The sequence below is a fragment of the Lutra lutra genome, chromosome 1, assembly GCF_902655055.1.
Source record: "Lutra lutra chromosome 1, mLutLut1.2, whole genome shotgun sequence".
Lineage (NCBI taxonomy): Eukaryota > Metazoa > Chordata > Mammalia > Carnivora > Mustelidae > Lutra > Lutra lutra.
In genome coordinates, this window is record NC_062278.1 from 46,158,689 (window position 1) to 46,177,269 (window position 18,581).

Sequence of the window (18,581 nt, forward strand, 5' to 3'; positions counted from 1 at the left end):
AAAATGGAATGCAAATATATTTTACACAGTGTGATTCAATGTTATTTAATGCTATCTCCTAGAACTACACAAAATCATTTCCCTTACTTCCAGGGAGGGGCATCTCCACACTCTGGTAATCAGCTATTTTGTGTATGCATATTTCAGGTATGCTATCCAAAATTAGCAACCTGAGCCTAAATATGATGTCACCATTATGTTACTGATTTTGAATAACTAATTTCATTAATATTAACATATATTGACTTTTCTGTATATGTGTGACACTGAACTCTGAGATCAAAATGTGTATCAATTAAAATATGTTGTATGTGTACAAGTAAAATAACGCAAGCAATAATAGCAATAAAAGTATTTTTTCCTGTTTTTACAGCTTGCAGACCAGGATTCTATAAAGCATTTGCTGGGAACACAAAATGTTCTAAATGCCCTCCCCACAGTTTAACCTATAAAGAAGCAACTTCTGTCTGTCAGTGTGAAAAGGGTTACTTCCGAGCTGAAAAAGACCCACCTTCCATGGCATGTACCAGTAAGTCTCTGCATTTTGCATTTGTAAACCCTGTTTTCAACCCTTTGGTCTCTTTATTCTAAATTGCTTTAAAAAGTAAATATGCAAAATTCTGTGGCAACCATGTATTTGACTTTGAAAACAGTGAAGAAAAAAGTTTCTCTTTCTCTCAACATAGTTACTTTTCATCTGCTTGCAAAAGAAGTGCCTATTCTTCAAAATTCAGGTTTATCCAGGAGATTAAAATCTCAGCACTGGTGTGAGGCCCTGGAAATTTTTCGGAACCATAATCTGTCCTTAGGAAGTTAAAGCAGTTTAAGGCTACCTAAGAATTTATAAATAAAACTTGTTCTTTGCTTCACCCTTGTCCATTTTAAGGCACATCAATTTAGGTACACCAAGTTTAGTGTGGGGGAGCTTCCAGATGGAACTTTAAAAGTCATTGTGCTGTTGTTTTGCAGAAAAAAGTTCTAGTTTTCCTTGACATTTGTCTTTAAAGGAAAGTGTTTTTGAGTTTGTCCGCATTTCACCTTTCACTTTCCAACTTTTGGGTTGGAATCAGTAGATATTAAATTTAAATGTGAAGGTCATTTAAATGCATGCATCAAGAATTATAAATTATTATAAAATACTATGAATTATCCGTACATTTAAAAAGTAAAAGTGAATCTATTAATGCATTGCTAAGCTATGCAAAAGTAAAATGTCACCTCTTAGGTAGCCATAAAAGTCTTGTTAATACATAAATAATATACTACAGTGAAAATTTGCCCTTCTGTTGGTGAATTAGTGCCAAACTATTGCTTGTCTTCTGTAATTCCATAAAGGCAAAAACAGATTGAGAGTTATGTAATGTTGCATATTCCTTAGAGACAATGGTGATGTCCCATTTCTTGTAAATGATGCAGCCTATAGATTTATCTTCATTACTTCAGACTTTAATATAAAATATTTCTATAGAATACGATTAATAAAAATGCAACACATTCATTAGTAGATGTAACTTTTGTTTTCTGATTGTAAATGCTGAGTGACCATTTTCTTCAGAAAGTTCCAGCCTGGGAAATTACTACCTGGCATTTTTTTTCATTGGGAACATATTTTAAGTTAATAAATAGAAAAGGAAATTTTAAAATATAATTTCTCACCTAATTATGTAGAGTTTTTAACAGGAAAACCTTTCTGTTACCACATATATGTAATCCTTCTTCAATGGTTACTATATACTATTATATTACACTGTGAACAGCTTACTCCAGTTTAGGTAAATGATGGTATTTCAAATGGCTACAGTACTGCTAGGAAAGTATTTCTCAAAATCTGTATCAGAAACTGAGTGCAACTTCTGAAGTAAGTGATCAGGAATTTTTCTTTTTATTTTCTTAGGTGGCCATAAATAGACAATTGACAAATTGAAGGAATAAATTGGTTCCCATCAATCTAACCCTTCAGTGACGTAGCAGGGTAGGCATGCAGTTCTTTGGAGTGAGGGTCTGGTTAAAGAAATAAATAGTGAATGCAACAAAGTCCACAAACCTGATAAACTAGTCAGTCATTGAATCAGATATGTGTATTTATCAGCTTAATGTTTTATGATTTTTGGATTTTTCTTTCCTCTAAAAAAAAATCCTTTTTTATACTTTGTATTATAAATTATGTTTTTTATCTTTTCTGTTTTAATTTTATTTTAATCAATATATATAATTTACCAGGGAACTCTAATTTTCTCTCTGGCCTTTCACCATCTTTATTAATCTCTCGTTCATGGCTGATTTTTATTTTAATTCCAGTATAGTTCACATACAGTGTTATATTAGTTGCAGGTGCACAATATGTTGACTCAACAATTCCACACATCATCCCATGCTCATCACTAGCCTGCAGAGAAAGTTTTGATTCTGATCATTGTTGGGCAGTTTTAGGCAGAAAATAGCATATTGTGTTGCCATCAAATACTGAAAGATAAAACCCTCCTTAAAAAAAAAGGTGAAAACTTTAGTGAGATCTCCCTAGTCTAGCCTCAGGAGGTCCCCCTCTCAAGGTTTTTCTGTGCTACTTTCTTAAGAACTTCTGTCGTGTTTTAACAAAACTTACCATAGCGTATTATAAGTTAACCATCTTTTAGAGTCAAATTATTTGAGTACGAGTTTTGGTGTTAGTGCTTAATAGCTATGTAAGTTTGGGCAAATTGTTTGACCTCTCTCAGCCTCAGTTAACCCATACATAGTGATAATAACAGCATATATCTCATTCTGTAGCTACTATGATTAAATAAATTAATTTTTGAAAAGTTCCAAGAACAATACCTATCACATAGTAGGTGCTACATAAATGTTTGTTTAACACAGAAAGCTATTCTCCTGTGATTCATTTTGAAATGGTTTTTGATCAGCAGGTATTCAAACTGTTATAACTTTTGGGGGGGCTAAATTGAATTTTTGATTGATTGATTGATTGATTGAGAGAAAGAGATAGCAAGAGAGAGCACACATGCGACAGAGCACAAGCAGAGAGGAGAGGACCCTGGGATCATGTCCTGAACCTAAGGGAGATGCTTAACTGACTGAGACCCCCCAGGCACCCCCACTTTATGGTTGATACTTCTATACTGAGCTCATGGCTCCCATCATCTATGTTCTTATAAACTGAAAAAAATAATATACTGAATTGTTTACATTTTCACAAAGTATTTTAAGTCTTGCACCTCTATTGCCTGAGATGAGGTTTTCCAAATTATACTCTGACTAGGGTGAGGGACCCTAGCAGTTATTATAAAATGCAGAAAAAGTAAGGACCATAAACTCCAAAGTATCATTGCTCCTAAAAATTGGAAAATGAGATGGTTGGGAGAGAAAAATCAGAAAAGTTACAAGTGAGGAGGTCACTGAACGATTAGACTTAAAAGGACCAGGGTAACTTCACTGGGATAATAGAACTTTTGAGGTCAAGAATCAAACAAGCAGTCAGTCTTTTCTGTCTTTCATTAACCACAAATAAGTGTCAAATTTTAATAGATAATATGCTCTCTTAACTTCTAGACCATGTATCTATGAATTAGCCATTCTTTATCACCTTTGTTCCAATAGCGTGTTATCTAAAGCTCAGAATCTGGGTCAGTTAGCAGTCAGTGCTACCACTTCCTGGTGGTTTTGTCAGTCTTAACATTCTGAAACTGCTTTCAGAGAATCTTCCAGGAATTTAAAAAGAGGTAGTTTCTTTACTTCATATCAGGGGCAGAGAGATTTTGAATGTATGAGTTTAAAAGAAAGTGAAGGACTAAAATATCAGAAATGACAAACCAGGACATTTGACTAGTCAATGGCCTAGTAGGGAAAGATTTTATATATAGGGATAGCATGTGATCATATAATTGATACGATTTTAAGGACCCCAAGAATCTTCCCCTGCTTCTTAGTGCCATCATCAAAATAGTAATAAACACCCTTAAAAATATAATTTTACTATTAAGAGTTTTATGATTTCTTTGGGTTTTCACTGTAAAGATAGGTATCTTTTTATTTTATAATCTTGAAATACATCATATATAAGATTTATTCACATAAAAATCTTTATTAAGATTTTATTCTTTTAGAGCAGTTTGAGATTCACAAACAAAATCAAGAGAAAATACAGAGAAGTCCCATATACCTCCTTGCTCCCTGATATGCACAGCTTCCCCCATTATTAACATTCCCCATTCGAGTGGTACTTTTGTACAACTGATGAATCTGCATTTGCATGTCACAATCACCTAAATTCCACAGTATACACTGGGGTTCACTCTAATTAGAATGGTTCACACCCTATTCTGTGGGTTTGTATAGGGCATGTATCCATCATTATAGCATCATACAGAGTATTTTCACTCCCCTGGAACTCCTCTGTGCTCTACAAATCTCTGCCAACCACTTATCTTTTTACTGTCTCCATACTCTTGCCTTTTACAGAATGTCATATAGTTGGAATCCTAAAGTATACAGACTTTCAGATTGGCTTCTTTCACTTAGTAATATGCATTTAAGATTACTCCATGTCTTTTCATGGCTGGATAGCTCATTTCTTTTTAGTGCTGAATAATATTCTATTGTCTCTATGTACCGCAGTTTACTTATCTATTTACCCATTGAAGGACAACTTGAGTGCTTCCCAGTTTTGACAGGAATAAGCTGCTATAAACATGCATGTGTAGATTTCCTATGGACATAAGTTTTCAATTCTTTTGGGTAGGTACCAAGGAGGATGATTACTGGATCATACAGTAAAAGTATGTTTAATTTTGTTAAGAAACTACCATTTTGCATTCCCACCAATAAAGAACGAGAGTTCCTGTTGCTCCACATCCTCACCATCATTTGGTGTTGTCAGTGTTCTGGACTTTGGTCCTTTCTAATAGGTGTATAGTGGAATCTCATTGTTTTAATTTGTATTTCCCTGATGATATGTGATGTGGAGTGTCTTTTCACATGCTTATTGCCATCTGTCTATCTTCTTTGGAGAGGTGTCCACATAAACACTTTTAGGCTTCTAAAATAGCTACAATTAAAAAAAAAAAAAAGATGCCTCATATTCAAAGCTATTCTCTCTAGTAGTGGTGGGCGAGCGGGTGACCTGATCTTCAACCTTCTATTGGGCCTGGCTCTTGTTAGTTTACTTTCCTGACATTTTTGTTTCTACTAACTACTTCCTCACAACCTATAGGTATACCCAAACTTCTATTGTTAAAAGAATACTCCAAGTCCAATATTTTTTCTCTCTCCCTTCCCCCAAATAATTTTGGAAAAGCAATCTTTATTGGCTATGCTTCCTTCTTTATTTTTTTTAACTTTTACTTTTTTTTAACTTTTTACTCTACTATATTCAGATTTTTGCTCTTCACTCTAAGAGAGTCATCAGATTTTTTCCCCTACCAAAGTAAAGTGTCAGAAAAATTCACCAATGATCTTTGCCATTTTATGTTAGAAATATTTTTGTTCAGTTATTTATGATATCTAACTCTGTTGATCCTTCCCTCTTTCTTTTGTTCCTTTTTATTGTAGGACATTGTAATCTCCCTTTCATCCTCTTAATTTTCTCACCATTGTATTTATTGCCATTGATGGTTTCTCTTCTTTTCCTTACCCATTAAATGTTAGTTTTCCTTACATTCCTTTCTTTGCTTTCTTATTTTTCCATATGTTCTCATTCTCATGGCTTCAAACATCACCTGTAAATAGATGGTACCTATATTTTTATTCAGACCTGGGCTTTTCTCCCAAAGTCCAGAGTTATCTAGCCAATTAATTGTAGGATTTGGCAACCTAAATGTCTTGTGGAAACCTGCCCAAGTGTCTGACCTTACCTCATACCCTTACTCCCTTTGGTTATTAAACTCATGGACTTCTAAGGTACTGAGCTTGTCGTCATCCTTGGTGTCAGCCATTTCTTCTACTTAAAATACTCTTCCTCAAGGTCTCATGGCTATTTTCTTTTTGCCCTTTAGGCTCAAATGTCAGCTCTTTGGACAGGCACTTCCTGACCAATCATTCAAAAATAGAATTCCTCCCCATACTCTTTTTTAGATTTTATTTTTTTTTTTTTTATTTATTGATTTGACAGAGAGAGATCACAAGTAGACAGAGAGGCAGGCAGAGAGAGAGAGGGAAGCAGGCTCCCCGCCGAGCAGAGAGCCCGATGCGGGACTTGATCCCAGGACCCTGAGATCATGACCTGAGCCGAAGGCAGCAGCCTAACCCACTGAGCCACCCAGGCGTCCCCCCATATTCTTTTTTATATCACATTTCATTTTTTAATGTATTGTATCAGTCTTTGAAATTTCTGATTTATTTGTACTCTTGCTTCTTTGTTTATCATCATCCTAGCCATACTAGACTATAAGACCCATGAGATCATGGGTGTTCTTTCCCTCCTGTATCTCCAGCACTAATAATAATACCTAGATACTAGACACTAGGGCCTTAATAAATATTTGATGAATGAGTAAACTAATAATTTCAAATTCAACCAGTAAAACATAATTTATTGTTTTCTCTCTCAGCCTGCTTATTCACCCCAGCTTTATTTCCTTATGCTGGTGAATCCTCATCTACCCATACTTCTAAACCAGAAAGATTGGAATCATAATTCCTGCCCTGACCTTGACATGTAGTAGTCACAAGTCCTATCAAATCTACCTATTAGCATTTCTTCTGTCCGTTCCTTCCTGTCAGTTCCTGGTCCTATCCTTTTAGTTGATGTCTTTGACTCTTCTTGGGCTAGTTTAATAATATCCTGGCACGTATCCTTCCTTTAGTCTTCCACACCTCCAAAATATTCCAAACTGTAAGACACAAAATCATATCATATTGATCATATCACCACTCTGCCTAATGTCTTTCAAAGCCCAACCCCTATTTTCCAGACCCATTAGAACCAATCCAAGGACATTCAAAGTCCTGCCCGACCTATTTCTCTCCCTTGAATTTTAACTGTATTAGGATCTCTCAAACAGCCCTACTAACCAGTTATATCAACAACATACTTAAATTTAGGCCTCAATTTTTTAAAAAAAAATTCCTTGTGTCCTTTTTGCTTGAACTGCAAAATATAGAAATGGAGTTATGAATAAGAAATTTAAAAAATGAAATACTGAATATTTTCTCTAGATTTTTAATATACTTCATAAACTCTGTTTCTCAGGTGACTAATTAATGTATATTCTGTGCTTTAAAGGGTGAGCTGTGGAGGACACTCCTTAATATCAGATCTTAGTCAATTAGGGATGCCTCTGAGAGCATTTGAGAGCACAGGAGACCCCACTACTGCCAAGAAATCTGTTATCAAAATAACTACCTAAGGCTTTTCCAGACCCAAAGGGAAAAATATTCACTGAAGTTAAAGAAACAAAGGAAAACAAGAATTACTAAAAAAAGTACTTATCCAGCAGGAAAGGCAGAGAGCATGAAAGGATTGAAAGAAGTGAAGTGACGGTCTAACATATGGATGCATGAAAAGTTAGACAAAATATAATTACACTGTCATGACATTTTTACTTTGATGTTTCTCATGTGTTTAAATCAATAGGATCTTTTAGCTACTGAACAGGTGCTGGAAGATTAACACATCCAACAAACATTTGTGTTACCCACTAGAAAGGTTCAAAACATAAGATGTAAATCATATCTCTATCTGTGTATCTATATGGATAATTCTCATGGACATCATTAAGAATTTCTCTCTCTCTCTCTCTCTCTTTTTTTTTTTTTTTTTGGTCATCTAAATATGAATCAAGTATCTTGTGAGTAAAACCAGTTTTTTCAAACTTCATTCTTTTTTTAAAGATTTTATTTATTTGTTTATGTATTTAAAAGAGAGAGCAGAGCAAGAAAGCAGAAAGAAAGAGCAAGAAAGAGAAAAAGCAGGGGAATGGGCAGAGGGAGAAGCAGACTCCCCATTGAGCAGAGAGCCCAATGCAGGGCTTGATCCCAGGAAGCTGGGATCATGACCTGTGCAGAAGGCAGATGCTCAACCAATGGGCCAAACATCAGTCTTAAAAAAAAGGCAAATACCATGTTTTTATATCTTTGTATTTGAACTACAGTGACCAGGATTGACATGAATATATAAAAGTTTGATTTACTTTTGCTCTAAGGCTAATATTGTAAAATGGCTTCTTTACTGCTGGAATAATTGGCAACTTAAAAAAAGGCCATGATTCTCTCATTCTTAGTTTGAGTATAGAATAAGTAGTGTGTTGAGATGCCCCAGGAGAGGTGTTATTCATTTCAATTTCCCTACTCAAGTCCCCTACTTCTAGTTGGATATAGAATGTTCACACCCAGGTACCCCTGCTCTGCTTGCTAATTCTTCTTTTTCTTTTCCCCTCATATTTTTAAGTTTTTTTCTTCTTTCTTTCCTATGCATGTTTTGCATGAAGAACCCATTCTGGTTCCTTGCCTTTCCATTTCACAATTGAATACAAAAGTGCAGCTGATTGGGTAGGTGGCTCATTGTAAACGCAATGTAGGAACCACAGTTTTGCAGATGGCAAGATGGGAGAAGTTGCAAAGATGGATTGTGTTACTTCTAGAAGACTGTATTATATCTTGTCTTACTGTAGAAGATAACTTTAAATATTCACTCTATCTATTGCAGTGGTATATTTTTAAAATTAAAATGACCCTTACCTTATGGAATAAATACCTATATGAGATGAATCCCAGTTTCCCCAATACTGGTCACTGATGTAGGATCTCATTTGAGCTTCAAGGAGTTTCCTGAATGTAAATACTATAATTTTTACTTCAGCAGAGCAGGTTCTTGTATTAAATCACCTGAGTTTCCTCTATAGGAAGAGATATTAAATGGTCATACTGCTGATGCTAGAATTGAGTTACCACTTGCTACCAGGACTCTACAGTTGGAATTCAGAGAGTATTGTCCTGTTCAATATCATCTACTTGTACACAACAAACCAATTACCAAGAAGCATCCATAATTGGAAAGATAGCATTCATTATTATCCCCACAGTGTTATGCATTTTGAGAAAGGTTATTAATTTGCTTTAATCTATTCATTTATTGTTTTGTTTTCCCTCCCCAAATATGGCTGTGCTTAGTCTTTTCATATTTCTCTTTTCTATTTCTAATGAAACTTTAATTAAAAATAATTGACTCAGACACAGAAAGGGCTGTATGTAGGTGTGCATAATTTTTTTTTCATGGTATTAAGGAACTGGATGATATTTGACTCAGAAGACCCAAAGTCAGCCTTCTCATTATTTCATTTGTATTTTAGTGGGCTTTTATCAATATATGTGATTTTGCCATTTAACTCTTGACCTGTACAGCTATAGTACATTTCTATAACTCATATATTTAGCTATTCTGTTTATAGATTTTTTTCTGAATTGATGAGTGTAGTCTATAACTATTTCTTGGAATTTTTCCAAGGTAAAGTTGTATCTGTGTTCTATAGCATAGAAATTTGTGGCCACAGATGTTTACTTTTCAAGTTTTTAAGTGTCCACAGAACTATATTTTGAGAAGTTTTGGGGATTTTGTGTTTTTTGTTTATTTATTTTTTGAGAAGTTTTAAATTCCTTCCCAACAGATAGAGAGATGGGTGACTACCCTTACCATAATATAAGCATTCCCTTCTGCTTCTTAAGTGATTTTCAAGTCATGTGAATCTATCTGTAACCAGTAACACCAGGCTCTTGGAAAGATTTTAACCTCAAACTACCTGTTTTCCAATATATGTGGAAATTGGCACTATTTGAAAAAAAAATTTGTGGAGGATTACACAAAACCATGCATTCTATTTTTTCCCTTAGTTAAAGCACATATTATCTCTGGATCAAGCTAGACCATGTTAGACTTATATACAGTGATACACATATTTCAGTGTAATTTATACATTTATTGTTAGTCACATCTTCTATAAAATGGTGATTATTAACTACCTTTTGGGTTTATCATGATAACTGAATTAAGTAAATCACATGGAATATTAAGTACACTTCTTAGAACAAAATCAGTGCTCATAAATGTTGGCTTTGTTTTTAAAAATCATGCCTGTAAGGTATAAAAGTGCTCCTTTCTGCCTGAGGACCAATAAGGAAGTGTCACAAAGCGGGTAACACCTAAACTGGAACACGAAGGATGAGTAGGAATCTTCCACAGAGCAAAAGGACATAAAGGAACAGCATGCACAAAGGCATTGAGATGCAGCAAAAGGAAGCAAGAGGCCTGGTTATAAAGAAAGATGATGAAAAGGTTGAGAGGTTTAGGTTTTATTTTGGAAGTGAATTGTATCTGGTCTATTAGATTTTTGTTTTCTTTAACTGTGAATTTTAGAAATAATGAAAAATCTGAAAAGAATTATCTAAGTCATCATTCACAGTACTATGAAAACACTTAATGGATAGTAAGTCAATTTTGGCATCAATTTGGTTATTGAAGTTGTTTGTAAAAATATTGAAGAAAATGAAAATATGTTGACTAAAGGATTTGAAATGTGCGTTCTGTTGTATTTTGAGCAATACTTAATTTAATAGCAAGATTTAATTTTCAATTGCTCTTCTGTATATAACATTATTATAAAGTGCTCCAAGATAACATTATTAAAAAAAGAATCTGTCATTGGAAGGCAATAAATTTCTCATTAATTTGTATGTTCTGAAAATTTGTATTTGACAGTACTCTCTAAGCAAAGCACTATAAAATACTTTAAATATTTATTTATCAGAATTTTTTTATCTATAGGAAGAATACACATAGCAGTATTAAAAAAATTTTTTTAAACCTGAGAAGACATAAGTATCATCCCACTGTGAACACAGTGCATGAACTTTACATTACTATAATACTTTCCTGGACCTCATTTCTTTATCTGACTAAACTGATTTATCTTCCCTCTGATGAGGATGAAGCCCCTCTTTTGTGATTACTCATCATCCATTTCCAAATGTACAAATATTGTATGAGCAGAACTTAGAGCACAAAGTGGCTTAGAGAAGGAAAATATAAAATTCTGCTTACATTTACTCCTATTAAATACATTTTTCAAAAATCATTTGGGAAGGACATTATATTAACAATATACTTATAGATAAAAGTTAAAGTTAATAGTGATAATTCAAAAAACGAGGTGACTTTTAGAGTTTTAAATTATGCCCATATGCAAATCTGACAACCTATATTTTCAGTACATTACTAAAATCTAGAGATATACTTTTTCATTTATTCCTATGTGTTTATCTTTCTTTAGCAAATTTTATAATTTACTCATTGTAAAAGTATTTACCTAAATATCTCTAGATGGTTCAAAATATTTTTTAAATGTTCTCTTTGACATAGATCAACACAGAAATATTTTTCTCTCATTTGTAAGCTCACATATAAGAAGAAATTTCTTTTTTATTAGGAAATGCTACTATATTTATGATAGTCATTAAATTAACAAACATAATAAAATTCTTTGCCAAATAGTAACTAATAAAATATAGTTTAATAAACAGTAGCCTTCCATGACTTGATTTCCTCAGTTATTTGGATCAAATTTTCATTGTTCTTAAGGTTAGAAAATGCACCTACAAACACAATTAGCTATACAGTAGATGAATACTCAGTCTCCAGTCAGCAATAAGGGCCTATTTATTTGTGAGTTAGCATATTTCTACAATTATAATCATGAAATATAAATCTGCAACTATTGATGTAGTAACTGAAATATGATCCTTACGTTCGCTCTCCTTCTGTGTCAGCCTGTTGTGCAGAATGCTAGTATTCCTATAGATGCTTCTTGGAAAATAAGGTTCTATAAAAAAAAAAGTTTGGGAATTTTGGATTCAAGGAAGAGAAACAAGTTGTGTTACTTTTGTTTCACTGTCAAGTTGCCCAGAGGAGTCTTAATTGGAATACTAAACTAGTTTTTTTGTGTGATAGTTCATGGGATTAGAGATACTGCACAGGATATATTTTGGGAAATGCAGTTCTGTTTAAAAACATTTTACATTAGATGAAATAAAACAAAATAAAAAGTGTAACCCACCTGGCCTCTGCTACTGAGAGGAAGTTGGGAGCTGCAGACTCAAATGCTTTTCTGGGAAGAGAAAAGATAGCACTGTCCTAGGCTTCTCAGAAGTTTGCTGTTAGAGTATTATTCCTTTATTCTTTAAAAGTGTAAAGGGGGACCCAAATTGAAGCAAAAAATAAAAAGAAGATTAAAGATGTATTTTCTGGATACAGACTAGTAGAAATAAAATTGTGGTTTTAATGTAAGGTTTATTATGTGATGGACTTGAAAAACGTCCAGTTGCAAATGAGACTAATTGTCCTTCTCTTATGAAGTCAGTCTGGAGGGTGAAGTGTGGAGATTGCTTTTCTTCTATGTGAATTACTTGTTTCTCTAAAGAAAAAAAAATCAACATAAGGAAATCCCTAAGAGTTTTCAATATAGATATCTCCAAAAGGGTTATTGCTGCCAAGTTTTTTTCTCAATGTCACATAATCTTTGTATAATTTATAAATGATAACAAAGCAATCAGGCCACATTCATAAAAGCCCAGTGACACATAATTTAGTTGAATCTGAGGATTAGAATTAATTGTCTCTCTTTGTTCCAAGTTCTAAATCTTAGTAAATGATTCACTGCATGTCATTACAGCTTAATATTTGCATGAAATCACAGTTTAGCTGGCATAATTTAACAGCAATTAAAAAGCTATTTAATCGTCATGCAAATTGGTATAAGGGCCCTTGAGTAAGAAGGGTGTCTGCTTTTTTTTTTTTTTTTAAATATCTCCAGGTGGACAGTTACACACTTGCGGACACCCGTAACATAATTGATAACATTCTTCCTATTCATGAAAATATAAGTGAATAATAATTCATGTTTTCCTTTATAAATAACAGAAAAGAGCAACAATATGAATATGTCATTCTGTAGGAAGGTCTTATTATGATAATGATAATGTATCTTTATCTTCCAGGCATAAGTCTAGGTTGGAGGTAAGCTACACATGTCCTTGTCCTCTAGCTTATAATACTTTTCATATTTTCCCTTCTGAAGAAAGACACTTCTGTAACTCTCTGAAACATGAAATGGCATAAAACAAAGTATGCAGAAACCTGTTAGAAAAGCTAACCGTTCCATTTCTAGGTCAGGCTTTAGGTAATATATGTACAGATGACTGAGGCCCTTACCCATCAGGCTGCTGTTATCAGGATCCAGCAAAAAGAAAAAGAAAAATATAAAATAACAACTCTTGATATTTCAAACCCAACACATAATCATGTAAATTTATGAGTAATGTTATACTACTCTAACACTGTATAACAAATCTCACTAATGAGTCCCCTGTACTTATTCAAACTATTCCCTACATGGCAGCCAGAAAACCCGAATGTTCTTTTTTAAACACTTTACTTCCATATATAAAATCTCTAAGCCTGTTGCTGTTGTGCATAGAAAAATATCCAGACTCATTACAATGAGCCTAGGAGTCTTACACTTTCCAACCCCTTCCTCTTCCTTAAAGCTCACTTCTTTCTTTTTCCTTTTGCATTCTAGCCATAGTGGTTATCTGCCAATTCCTTGACTATTTTCAGATCTTTCTTGACTAAAGAACCTTCTACCGTTAATACTTCTCACTCCTCTGACATCCTCTTCCTCACCATCTCCATGAGGCTTTCTCATAATGATTCTCAAATTAGTCTTCCTGATAATGTTTGGGTTTTTTAAATATTTATTTATTTATTTATTTATTTATTTGTTCATTTATTCATTTATTTATTTTGAGAGAGAGCAAGAGAAAGATCACGGGAACGGGGGAGGAAGAGCAGGAGGGAGAGGAACAAGCAGATTTCACACTGAACGTGGAGCCGGATGTGGAGCTTGATCCCATGACCCTGAGACCACGACCTGAGCCAAAATGGAGAGTCAGACACTCAACTGACAGCCATCCAGGCACCCATGGTCCTCCTGACAGCCACCCAGGCACCCGTGGTCCTCCTGTTAATGTTTAGTTCACTTCCTTTCCTTTTGATGTTTGCAATTGTACTTATTATAATTTGAATTTTATTCTTCTTTTAATGTTTGCCTGCCATTCAACTTAAATATATATAACAAAGTAGGAATTTATTACATTCACACTGTAAGTCCCAAGTCTAACAGGTGATCTGACACACATAGGAGTCACTTAAAAAATATTTATTTCATGAGTGAATGACTGTATCTCGAGATCCAAAAGGACCCTATACCAAAACTTGAATTTCTTTCTGTGAAAAGAAGGTTGCAGCTAATTCTATACCACCTTCTAGGCAAACTTTCTTGATAGCAGAAATTTAAAGAATTGTTTTAGATTTTTTAAAACTAATCATTCTAAAATATGACAGGATTGTTATTTTATTATATTTATACAATGAATCTATCAAAAGCATATTCTCTTACAGATAGGATTCTGTATTATTTCACACATAGTGTAGTGCTGACTCCTAGTAGACCTTTAGTTAATGTTTATACAAGGAATGATACAAAACTGAGGTTTATTTGTTTGTTTATTTTTAAACTGGGATTTAAAGTACTCACATAAGTGTAAAAGATTATTGGCACAATTTTAAGAAAAGACTGGAGTAGTTAAAGTTTATTAAGTACTCTATGCAGTGTGATCCACATGGAAAAATATTAAGAAACATTGTGTTTTTCTATATGTATGTATTTTTTTCAAATTTTGAAAATGGTGATATAATTATTAAAATGTAATTAAAACCATCACATAATTTAAAATCATTTTTGCTTATGATATAGTCCGGTAAACAAATTTTCAAAGTGTAATTACCATATCTTTTGGATATTTTGGGCTTTTGATATTTTCATATTCATATACCAAAGTTAAGATAGAGGCCATCTTCCCCCCCCCACCCAAGACTTCCAGGCTTAATCAGATGTTTTTAACCATATTTCTTTATGGTTCCCATCAGAAAAGCTCAAACTAATATACAAGACAAATGTTTATTGATGAAGTTTTCAAGTTAGCATCCTTCTAATTCATTGTCCTACACATGTACATTTGTTTTTTAATTGCTTTTCTCTAGGGCCACCTTCAGCTCCTAGGAATGTGGCTTTTAACATCAATGAAACGGCCCTTATTTTGGAATGGAGTCCACCAAGTGACACAGGAGGGAGGAAAGATCTCACATACAGTGTAATCTGTAAGAAATGTGGCTTAGACACCAGCCAGTGTGAGGACTGTGGTGGAGGACTCCGCTTCATCCCAAGACATTCGGGCTTGATCAACAATTCTGTGATAGTACTTGACTTTGTGTCTCACGTGAATTACACCTTTGAAATAGAAGCCATGAATGGAGTTTCTGAGTTGAGCTTTTCTCCCAAGCCATTCACAGCTATAACAGTGACTACGGATCAAGATGGTAAGTTCCATTGGTATTCTCTCTAAACAAACTCATAATTTCCTTCTCATGCATAATATCCCTGGTGGGCCTTATTCACTGAGGGTGCAGTTGTATACTCTATACACTAAAAAGGTGATCTTCTGGTTGTTGTTCTTACTGGTTTCTAAGGTCCAGAAGATTTTTATATTTCTTCTTATTAGTGAGGTTAATTAGATATAATGCTTCTCAGCAATGTTTATGCACTGCTTTTGATATAATCCTGTACAAATACATCTTAATGAGCAAGTCCATATTACTTACCAACAAATGTCAGATAAAAAAAAATGTTGCTAAGGGAATTGAAATCCAGTTACTCCACTTATGCTGTCATTCCTTTTCCATATCAAATAAAGCAAATAGTAAGAATTTATGTTAAGTATAATTCGTATCTATGTTGTAAAAACATTGCAGCCAACATGCTTAACTGTGATCTACTCTGAAAAGAAAAAGCAAAAAATATCCAGAAATGTATCCAAATGCTGTTGTTAAGTATCATTTGCAAAAAGTTGTTGAATAGTCTTTTTAAAAATCCAATTGCTTTCAGTTAAATATTCCCTTCATAACAGTATAGATTTTTACTATAACATAGGCACAAATACCCCTATGATTCTTGTAAGAATATATTCTCTTTAGTTTCCTCATAACATGATTTGTTGCAGTACATGATACAGGAAAAGCTTCAGAGATTTTAAAAACTCCCTTCGAGAAGCATTCATAAATTATGTGGGCACACAAATGATTTACTTATAACAGAGAGTGTTGTATATGAGCATATATATATGTGAGACAAACTTATAAAGATAAAACTATTCTTATGCTGTAACAAATGCCACAAACTATGTGGTTTAAACAACAGAAATTTATTTTCTCACAGTTCTAGAGGCTAGAATTCAAGAATAGTGTATCAGCAAGTTTGATTTCATTACTCAGCAATAAAAGGGAACACATTATCGATGCACACAACTTATATGAACTTTAAGAGCTCCTATGCTGAGTGAAAAAGACAATTTCAAAGGGATGCATACTGTGTGATTCACTTATATAACATTCTTGAAATGACATAATTATAGACATGAAGAATAGATAAGTGGTGGCCAAAGCTGGGAATTGGGGGAGAGGGATATGGCCATGAAGGGCAGGAGAGAGCCTTTTGGTGATAATATAGTTACATACCTTGACTGTTGTGACAGTTACATGAAGCTGCGTAGGTGATAAATTGCATAGAGCTACACACATACACACACATACACACACACAGTGGATTTTACTAATGTCAATTTCCTGGGTTTTATTTTGTACCATAGTTATGCAGATAGTTAACACTGTGGAGGCTGAGTAGATGGTGTATGGGATCTCACTATACATATTTTTTGAATCTATAATAATTGCAAAATTTTAGAAAGTTTAAATGAACGTGACTTTTATTTAAATGGTTACATGTAAATTCACTTTGCTGATAATCTTCAGAAATAGATCTGATAAATAAAGCAAAGTCACATAGTACTGTACAATCATCACCTTGTATATACCATGCAGTTTTACCCTTCATTTAGCAAATAACTACACATCATAGAATTTGCTTTATGGCTTTTAAAAAGGAATTCCTACTTCCTCTTTTTTTTCCTTCTTTCCCATAGTATCAACAAAGTCTGGTCAAATATATCTTCAGGATATAAGAGATTAGCATCTTCTGTTCCTCTCTACATTAGCAGATGACATCTAAAGCGTTTTGGCTCCCACTGGGTCAAAAAAATACAACTCAGAACAACCATTCTTAACCATAGGGTATAAATAATTAAGTTGGGTGATAAAAGCAGTATTTCACTTTAAATAAAATATATATGTACCTTTCTTTACATAATTTCATACATATTGCATTGAGCAGTCTTTCATTCTAGGATTAAAAGAGAATTTATTTACTCTACTTTCTCACTTAGCAGAAGACAGAATATAAATTCTCATTTTTAAAATGAGAGAATTCATTAAAACTGTATTGCTTTGAAGACAGAAGTTTAATTAGGCACAAAATAAAATATAGTATCCATCTATTGAGACTATACATTCTGGAAGGATACTATTACTAAGCAGGCCTCCGCAGTAAATTTCATTCTGTTGAAGAATATTAAGAAATAATTATTGTTAATTTAACTGTCTTTTAGATGTAAATAGTAAGAAAAATCTAAATATATTTAAATTTTATTTGAAAAGTACATAAAGGACCTGAGCTAAAATATTGCCAAAAAAATTAATGAAATATTATGACCATCAGAAAAAAGACAAGGATGTCCACTCTTACCACTTTTATTCAACATATTGCTAGAAAATCCACCCATAACAATCAGACAACAAAAAGAAATAAAAGGGGGACACCTGGGTGGCTCAGTTGGTTAAGCGGCTGCTTTCGGCTCAGGTCATGATCTCAGGGTCCTGGGATCGAGTCCCACATCGGGCTCCTTGCTCAGCAGGGAGCCTGCTTCTCCCTCTGCCTCTGCCTGCCACTCTATCTGCCTGTGCTCACTCTAGCTCTCTCTCTCTCTGACAAATAAATAAAAAAAAATCTTTAAAAAAAAAAAAAAGAAATAAAAGGCATCCAAATTGGTAAGAAAGAATTGCAGTTGACATGATACTCTAAATAGACAACCTTAAAGATTCTACAAAAAAAAAAAACTAGAACTGATAAACAAATTCAGTAAAGCTGTAGCATACAAAGTCAATGTACAGAAATCTGTTGCATTTCTATACACCAATAATGAAGCAGCGGAAAGAGAAATCAAGTAATCAAACCCATTTACAATTGCACCAAAAAACATAATATAGCTACGAATAAATCTAACAAAAGAGATGAAAGACCTGTACTCTAAAAACTATAAAAACACTGAGGAAAGAAATTGAAGACAACAAAAAGAAATGGAAAGACATTCCATGCTCATGGATTGAAAGAACAAATATTATTAAAATGTCTATACTACTCAAAGCAATTTGCACATTTAATGCAATCCCTATCAAAAACCACTAGCATTTTTCACAGAACTAGAATAAACAATCCTAAAATTTGTATGGAACCAGCAGAGACCCCATATAGTCAAAGCAATTTTGAAAAAGAAAAGCAAAGCTGGAGGCATCACAATTCCATACTTCAAAC

General features: G+C 33.7%; 1 protein-coding gene across 1 annotated transcript in view; it reads left to right on the plus strand.

The window, feature by feature from the left end:
• Nucleotides 1-18,581, plus strand: part of EPHA6 (EPH receptor A6) — an 872,902-nt gene that overhangs the window by 404,833 nt on the left and 449,488 nt on the right. The window contains 2 exon segments of the mRNA XM_047722523.1: nucleotides 374-529; nucleotides 15,083-15,418. Coding sequence (XP_047578479.1) covers nucleotides 374-529; nucleotides 15,083-15,418 — 492 coding nt within the window.